General features: G+C 59.6%; 1 protein-coding gene across 1 annotated transcript in view; it reads right to left on the minus strand.

Annotated features, from left to right (window-relative positions):
• THBS2 (thrombospondin 2) overlaps positions 1-6,783 on the minus strand; it is a 33,174-nt gene extending 26,391 nt beyond the window's left edge. The window contains 4 exon segments of the mRNA XM_006144770.3: positions 731-815; positions 2,246-2,802; positions 4,314-4,386; positions 6,514-6,783. Coding sequence (XP_006144832.1) covers positions 731-815; positions 2,246-2,802; positions 4,314-4,365 — 694 coding nt within the window. The 5' untranslated portion in view covers positions 4,366-4,386; positions 6,514-6,783.
• Between the last annotated feature and the right edge of the window lie 2,348 nt (positions 6,784-9,131).

The following is a 9,131-nucleotide window of genomic DNA, read 5'->3' on the forward strand; positions in this document are numbered from 1 at the left end:
CCTGTTCCTTAGAGTAAATCTTTTACTGCCCCTCACCCATGTACTTGCATGTATCCCATTTTCAATAAAAAGGCACGATGATTCCTAGCAGTGGTCACTCCTCAGAGAGCGATCTTTGAGGGGTGTCCGGCAAAGGACGTGCATGAAAAGGCACCGAGGCTCTGCCTTCTGTTCACCTTCGCTGCCTCCGTCGAGATAACCCACCCATGCCGAGGCTAGTCCCCGGCAGATGCCCGCGTGCAAGGAGCCGAGCACGGGGCCACCAGGACAGAGGTCCAGGCAGTGTCGGCCAAGACGGCCTGGAACAGACCTGGGGCGGGCGTCCTGGGGCAGCCGCCTGCAGCCCGGGAGCCCGGGAGCCTAGCAGGGAGACTCCCAGGGACGGCCCGAGGGTGTCGAGGCTGTGCTATTTTGCATGTAGAGGGGCTGTTCCAGAGACCTTATTCATGTTTGGAGTCACGGCAAAGTACCAGGGTTCATTTTCCACCTACCTAATGAAGGTTTCTGATTATTAACATCTATTCTGAAATTAATCCTCGGAGCAATTTGCTGTTTCAGATATCGACCTGTTTGAGTTGACTGGCTAACCTGTTTATAGGGAGTAATGGCGCCTCATTCAGATCCTGGAACTTAAACAGCCCTCGCACACACGCATGCACACACACACGCACGCACGAGTCAGAGTAGAAACCTGTGCCAGGCGGGGACGCTCTGCCCCGGGCACACCTACCCGCCCGGCCTTGCTGGCAGCCTCTCTTGCTCAGAACTTCTTCCACCGAATCCCCGAACACCAGGTGGACGTTCTGCAGCAGGCCCTGCAGTGCAGACGGGGTGGGGGAGAGGGGAACCAGGGTGAGCAACGGCGGGCATACAGGCCAACGCGCATTGCGACCCTCTTCTGAGGGCCAGGCCGTGCCTCTGAGAGCAGATGTGTGGCTCTTGTGACCAGGTGCCCCGTAAAACTCAGTGCTCAGCACGGCAGAAGCAGGGGGGAGTCTCACACAGGCCACCCCCGGGCGTGCACAGGGACCTGGAGAAGGGGAGGCGGCCTCGCGCACTGCGGGCATTCGTGGACGGGCTCAGCACTTTCTAGGCCTCTCTTCCCTCACAGGGGCCTCGCGCTCAGTCAGGTCACTCTTGGTAAAGGTGTCAGAAGGCCACGGGCCCAGTCAGGGATGGGACGCTGGTGCGTGAGTGTGTCCCCCTCTCCGTGGAGGGAGGCCGCCCTCTCCGAGGGTTCGGGGTGCGTCTGTGGCCACGAGACATCAGCTCAATAGCAAGAGGGGTGTCTCCAGTCCGGGACGGAGGCAGCAGCTCAGGCTCGTCCCCACTGCCAGGACACGCTCGGGTCTGGGGAGGCAGCATGCAGGCACGCCACGGGGGCTTTCCTCCTCCTGGCCCACGTGCCCCTCCGCCTGGCCCGTGCTCGCCCTCACCTGTAGAGGCCCGCGCTGCCTGGCCATTTCACGGCACGACTACAGGCTGGGCGTGGCCTCGGCTGCAGCGAACCTGAGGTCGCCAGAGACCCCGGGAGGGTCAGTTCCTGACCAGCAAGCCTGACTTGCCCTCTGTCAGTGAGCTCAGCGCAGGTCAGACACACACGGTGACAGCTCCCACTGCAGCACGGCCCAGCAAGGTGTGTGTGTACATGTGGGGCCACGTGTGACCACGTGAGGGACAGTCGTGTGTGTAAGAGTGTGAAGGTGTGTCTGTGCATCTGTGTGCACACACATGTGAATTTATTATGTGCGTTTGTGTGGTTTGGGGCACACGTGGATGTGTGTGAATGTGTGTGTGCTGTTTATGTACATGTGTGTTCATATTTGTGTGTTGTGTGTGCATATATGGTGTGTGTGGTGTGCATAGTGTATGTGTTTACATGTATGTGTGTGGTGTGGCATGTGTGCTCACATGCGTATGTGGCGTGTGTGGTGTTCATGTGTGGTATGGTGTGTGGAGTATATTGAGTGGTACATGTGCATGCGGTGTGCATGTATGTAATGTGTACAGTGCATGGGGTGTGTGGTGTGCTAAGTTTGCATGTGTCTGTGGCATGCAGCGCAGTGCAGGCATGTGGTGTGTGGTATGTTGTGTGTGTGGTATATGCACTGAACTGTGCACACGTGTGTGTATGCACTGCATGTAGCGGCACGTGCGTGTGTGGGCTGAGTGACTCTGAGGCCAAATGAGCTGTGCCTCGCCCGGTCAGCTCCGCAGCGCCCGCCCCGTGGCCCAGCCCACGCACCCTGAAGTGGCTGTCGCGGACGGCGCCCTTGGCCACATACATCCTGCCCTTGTCGGCCTGCAGCTGCTCGTAGAAGGGCTCGTCCAGCGCGAAGCTGTCCACCAGGTCGCAGCCCACGTGCAGGCTGTAGGCCTCGCCCGTCACCTGCACCGTGATGTTCTTCCACTGGGAGTCGGCCAGCCCCACGTCCTCCAGCGAGACCACGTGCTGGGAGCCGTCCAGCCAGTAGGCGAGGTCCAGCGTGTCCGCGGGTCCATTGGAGACGATCTCGAACTGCCTCTGGGAGGCACCGGGGCCCTCCAGGGCCAGCAGCGTGCCCCGGGACGTGCCGTCCTGCTTGAGCTGGGCCGTCAGGAAGAAGCCCTCCTTCTGCCGCATGAGCGTGGTGATCCTCCCCAGGGCGTCTGCGCTCACTGGAGGGATGTAGTCGAAGCGGACGAAGCGGTAGGCCGGCGAGCCGGGGTCAGGCCCGCGGAACAGCTTGGCACCGATGGTCTTGCGGCCGATACCGCTGACGCTGAGAAGGTCAAAGGAGACCTCGTTGTCCTGCTCACCAGCTGCCAAAGGGGACAGAGGGGAGGGGACGGTGACATGCCTTTAGCCGCACTGCGACAGAGCCTCCGTGCACCCTATCCTCGTCGAGGTCATCTGCGTTACTTAGACCACGCTCCACCTTGTCTCGTAAAAGCACATTTAACGAATTATTCTGTTTCATTTTATTTATTTACTTTTCACTTGATCAGAGAGAAACACAGAGAGACCGAGAGAGGGAAAGTGAGAAAGCAAGCCACCAGGTTCAGGACTCAAACCGTGGTCGGCCATGCGGGAGCATCCAGTGCCTTTACCACCACGCCACCTGCTGGCCCCACTTTCCAAGTCAAAATGTGCACTCCAGGACAAGAATTGGTTTCAAGTCTATAAATAGACGGTTTTAAGTCACCATCAAAGCCAATAACCCAAAATGGTATTCTGAACACAGATTTTTTAAAAAAGTAAATTTTCATCTGATACTTGCTAAATTTAAGCGTTAGAACACACATTGTTGGGATCAGGAGGTGGCAAGGAATCCCACATGGCCAACCCCAGCTCAAGTCCCGGACCAGGCAGCTGGAACATTACAGTGGGTGCCCGTGTGTACACACCCCAAATCCTAAGAGAACAGTGGAGAAGAAGGGATGAGGCATGGACACCCGGGGGACAACTTCTGGTCCCCCTCCCAGCAAGTGCACCCGCCCTGTGGCAAAGACTGACACAAACACAGCATTGCCAAGAGGTGTAAGCCGCACCACTGTCGGTACAGCTGTGTGGAGTCAGTACCGTTACAATCTGTGGCTCAGCGACAGTGTCTCCATGACGTGCCTAAACAACACAGTCACAGACGCTAGGAGAAACTTATCTCCAAGTGCATTGCTTTGGTCATGCTTTGTACTTGGGGAGTAAAGCCACGGTTTAGGGAATTGGCCTAAGAACACCAGGTTTAGCGTGAAGGAGCACTGTACAGTCATGAGCGCGGTGGTGCAGGGATAAACGCACGGGAGAGTATTTAAGGCGTGTTCTACAATGGTCAGGAGAAAGTGTGAAGAAAAGAGGTTACAAATCGCCAAGCACACGCAGCACTGCACATACAGCGTGGAGAAAGACGGGAACCGTCCGTGGCCTGGGGGTCGAAGAGGCTGGATCCCACGTGGCCGACTGCATGGTCTGCACGCACGTGGGTGTGCGTGTGAGTGTGCCCAAATCTCAGAAGGAGAAACGGAGGAAGCGCAGTGTGACCATCCCCCCGGGGGCGCCCACTCACTGTCCCTTTCTCCCTCTGCCCCTGGTGAGGGTGCGCCATCCAGCAAGTTCAGACAAGACAAGACTAAGCTGGGCATAGCAGAGTGCTCCACCTCCAGGGGCGAATGCTTTTTAATCGCTTCATGTTATATGGACTCAAATACATAAATACTGTTCGCCAAAGAGTCACGAAGGTCCCACCGGCCAGCACGTCCCACCGTTTTTATCACCTCTCACTTTGCAGCGAGACCACGTCCAGGAGCCCCGAACCACGGCCCCTGCCCGCACTCACCTCGGACGCTGAGGCTGGCCCACAGCACCAGCAGGACCAGTACCCGGAGCATCCCGCCTCCTGAGCTGCGACCCTGCAGACAAACCGGACCTAAGTTAAGCCCTGAGTGTGGACGAGAAAGCCAGGCATGCGACCACTTAGGAATGGTTTGTGCTGATTATAAACATCAGAAGCTAGAATTAGACAAGAAACTTGCTTTTCAAATAAGACCCTCTTGACTCTGGTTAATATTTATTGGGCTAGAATTGGTGGCTCTGCGCTAACCACACTCTAAAGACCCAGTTATTAATCTTGGTAGTGACCTCGGAGCACACTCTGACCGTCCCTGTTTACAGATGAACCCAGGGCTTGCCCAGTGACATTCTCTAATGGACTCGAACCCAGAAAGCTCAAGTTTAGAAAACATCCCGCCTGGAGCAGCAGTCCACAGACGTGATTGTGTAAATACCCGAGACAGAGAACAGGTCCGTGGAACTTCGTGGAACAGAATCAAGGGAGCCGTGTGTGAAAGTTGGAAACTGTGCATCTTACAAACAGCAGTGTTCTCCTTAGCACGAAGCTTACCCTGCCTTTCTTTTTCCTGCAGGCCTGTTTTCCATTCTTGGGGGTTGCAAGCTGGCCTGGCTCAGCACACGCTGGACAAAAGTCAGGAGACCTGGACGGAAGCCCGGCTCTGTCTTAACCCCCTCACAGCCGGGTAAGCCATGTGGGGCTCAGCTTCCGTGTCCAGAACGCTGTGAGGGTGTTCCGAGGACCCTCCTCCTCTCAGCAGGAGCCAACACGCGGACCCTGACTCCCGCAACCTCACAGGCGTGGACTTGCTAGCGTTTCCCAGGTCGAGAGCCCAGGGCGCCCTCAAGAACGTGGGTGCCCTGACAGGCGCCTTCCGGCCGCCACGCTCCCACGGAAGGGGCTGCGGCTGCTCCTGGAGCGGACCTGGGACCTAGGGCTGAAAGGGCATGGAGGCGTGTCTCAGCCGTCACACCGAGGAGGCGACACGGGGGCTCGCGGGGCAGCCCATGGCGATCACTGGGCCACTGTGCCCTCGCCCTCGCCCGTAGAACAGGGAGAACGGTCATTCGAAACACCGGTCTCGCGGTTCCCTGGGAGTGTGTAGCGACACGGTGCTGGAGTGCGAAGCACATTTAATCACAACCTGCCTCGTGGCACCTGATGGGAAGCTGAGGGCAGGAATACTGGAAGTGCGTCTGCAGCAGAGCTGGCCTCGCCCTGGCCAGGAGCACCCGACCCTCTTGCAGGAGTGTTCCCCTGCCCTTCCCTGGGCCGCAGCGGCAGAGACGAGGGTGCTGGGGCCTCTGCAGAGCCCTGGGAGGGTGCGCTCCGGGGAGCCCCGGGGAGAATGGTGCCCATGCGGGCGGCACCACGGAGCGGTCTCAGAGGAGCCGGCCCAGCAGACCCTGGCCCTCCCGCCTCTCCAGCACTGGCCCGGATGTGCGAGCCGGAGAGTGCCCCGTCGCCTGCCGACCGCGGGGTGGTGGGATGACACCAGCTCTGCCTGGAAGGTAGTGGGGCGTTGGAGAAGGTCAGAGGTCTGCTGCCCTCGGGCCGAGGCTCCCACCCCATCTGGCGGGAGCCACCAGCACAGGAGGGTGCGGCATCAAGGACCCGGGCCTTGGAGAGGCACCCGTGGCCGAGTGCACCACGCAAGGGGCCTGGCGTGCATCCTCGCCATGCTCACAGCCAGTCCTGTGTCTGTGCTCATCTCACCCCGCTCCAAGGATCCCAAAGCCTTTCTGCAAAGCAGCACACAGCTGGACTCCCGCGAGCTAGCGCCGCAGAAAGGGACCTTGCTGAGACACCACTCCCTTCCGTGAAAGCGGCCGGGGGACCCACCCTCCAGGGGGAGCAAAGTCCTGCCTCTGCCAGTCACAGCCCTCACTGGCCACAGCAGTCCCTAACGGCGCTCACACTCCCGGCCGGCCGCATGCTGATGTGGGGTCTCTGCGTGTCGGCTCCTTCCACCTTCTCAGGGAGCTAACTGCCGACCCTCTTCAGTCACTAACTCTGATGCCCCGACAACAGAAGTGTTTCCCAGGCTTCCGCTCTAAGTGACATGCTCAAGCCGGGAGCATGCTCAACCCTCAGGCAGGCTCTCCGCTGCCCTTCTCCCCAGAGACCAGGAGCCCCCTGAGGTGGCAGGGGATGGAGTCGTGCAGTCGGTAAGGACAGAGAGCCTTACCTAGTCTGTGAGGAAGAGGCAGTGCCGAGGAGCGCCGTGGTCCGGAGGACCAGGCTGTGCCGGAGCAGGGGAGCGGCCGGGTCCCGTGCCGAGCTCTGCCGGTGGACGTGGCCTCAGCTGAGCTCTGGGCCGCCCCTTATATGCCGCGTCCCTGTGCGGGGCTGTCAATCAGACCCTGAGGAAGCACATTTAATTCATTCCTTCGAAGGAATGACATAATGCCTCTGCTCTCTGCATTGCTCCGGGTACCTGGGGCCTGCGTCCAAACCCAGCCTCTCTGTGCTGGGCACTCCCCCCGTCCAGCCCAGGCCCTGCCGGACGGGGAACGGGGAGGAGCCAGACAGAGAGGGAGAGGCAGGGACTCACTTTCCTGTCTTCTTTCAGGAAATAAAGTGCTATAAATAAAACTAGCAAATTGGCTGGAACTCTCAATTTTGCTTAAGAGGAAAAAATGCAAGTTCTATGCTTTAAATATGTTTCAAATTACCCAACGTGATCTTGGTCTTTCTAAACCAAGTAAGGGACCATCAGCGACACAGAAATTGGGGGCGCAATGTCTTGTCTGAGTATTGAAGTCACTGCTGCTAAGAGGAAGCTGACAGTCCACTTCCGGCAGTTATGAAACACAAGGCCTTGCAGCTCTGGGGCGTTGATTTCCATCCAAACCTATCTCACGGCTTAGTGGGCATGCAGAGAGCAATGTCCCCCGCGGAAGTCCACGTGATACATTCTTCACAGCCCGAGAATGGCCCACAGTGGGGTTCCGCGGTTGTCAGAGGGACAGCCCTGAAGTGGGCTGTGCGGGACGGACTTACGTGACGTCAGACACTTGCTGCTGCCCATCCCCAGCTCACAGACTGCCCAGGGCAGGGGGACAGTGGACAGGAGAGATAGTGTCGCCCTGGGGCAAAGGAGTCAGTGGACGAAGGACAGATCAGTGTCACCCCAGGGTGGGGGCCAGTGGACAGAGGGGAGATTAGTGTTGCCCTGGGCAGAGCAGTCAGTGGACAGAGGAGGGACTGGTGTTGCCCAAGGCCACCCACACAGTCTCCATCTGGCAGTCGGCCCCGAGGTACCCGGGTGACGGCTGGCAGGACAGGCTTTGATGAGAGACACGGGGGCCGTGCCCGAGACTGCAGGGACATCGCTGAGGGTCTGGCCTTGCCATCACTGCGCGTGGCCCCACAGCCAGTGGGTGTCGGAACCGAGGACAACATCATGCTGAGTACGACCCCCGCGCCGGCTTCTCATCCGTGTGAAAGACAGGGTCACAGGGCGGGTGCAGAGGGGAGCGCTCCCGCCATCCTCGGGCGACTGCCCACTGGGCGCCTGGTGAGTGACCGTTTCTGAGGTTCGGGGCGACTGCGTGAGGAGGGCATGCCTTGCCAAGGCAAGGTCTCCACCTGCGTTTAGCTGCTGGGTGATGCATTGGACGCCCCGAGGACTCAGAGGTGGGGAAGCCGAAGTCTAAGCCCCGGTCTGGGTTCGAGACCCTGAGAACCCAGGGGCCCTGCGTGGACCTCCCAGGTGCAGAGGCAGGGAGCTCTGCTGTCCGGGGCGGCTGAGGGAGGACTGCTGTCCCTACCAAACCCACCACCCCCTGCATGTCCACGGTGCTTCCTGAGGGATGAACGCAGGGTCTGAGTGTGCCAGGTGGGGCTCAGCCGCCCTCAGTGTGGCCCGTCCCCGTAGCCAGGGGCCCAGAGTGAACACACGGGAGTCTCCCACGGGGCACCCACACTCCAGGTGGCACGTCCGGGCTCCAGGGCTCACACTGGCGGCCCCGGGGCTCAGGCTTTCAGCCTCGGACCCTGAGTCCCACCCACCATCGGCCTCCTACTCCGAGGCCCTTGGACTCGGACCGAGCCCACTGCGTCCGGGGTTCCCAGCTTGCTGACGCCTGTGTGGGCCCTGTAGCCACCGGACGCGGGGGCCAGGTCCCCAGGGATCTCGCGGGCTCCGTCTCCCCAGAGAACCCAACCACTACCTGTTTCTCTCATGGTCAAGGCCAGATGGTGGGGGCAGTGCTGAAGCCGGACCTCAGGACAAGGCCAGCTCAGAGCCCAGCCCACAGCCCATCCTGGCCAGCTGTGATGGGGTGACTCTGGGCGTGCAGACCCCGCCGGGGCCTCCTGGTCCCCCAATCTTACTCTCTCTCTCTCTCATGCTCTTTCTCAGAAATAAGCAGGGTTTTTGTTTGTTTGTTTGTTTTGTTTTGTTTTTTGGAAAAAGGAGCTTGCAGTGGAAGATGCTACTGTGTCTGCCTGTCTTTGCCCACAGGTTGGACCAGGCAGCCCCACACCATGAGAGGCACTTCCCCACCTGTCTGCTTCCCTGGCCGGGGGCGGTGTTAGCCACAGCAAGCCCGAGGACGGTGGTGCTGCTCCTGTGGGCTCAGGACGGGCTGCTGGGTGGACAGGGGGCCTTCGCCACTGACGAGGGGTGGGATCCATGGGAACCGACCCTTGTGTTGGGAGAGGCTCAGCGGGAGAACCTGCAGCAGGTTCCTGGGGTAAAAAAGATCCTTCCATAGGGAGACTTCTCCAAGGAAGCCAGAGGGTCTGCAGGGACCCACAGGACGCAGGCAGCCTGGCTGAGAGCAGGGCCTCTGGGAGCCT

Source organism: Tupaia chinensis, unplaced genomic scaffold, assembly GCF_000334495.1.
Source record: "Tupaia chinensis unplaced genomic scaffold, TupChi_1.0 Scaffold000132_1, whole genome shotgun sequence".
NCBI classification, from domain to species: domain Eukaryota; kingdom Metazoa; phylum Chordata; class Mammalia; order Scandentia; family Tupaiidae; genus Tupaia; species Tupaia belangeri.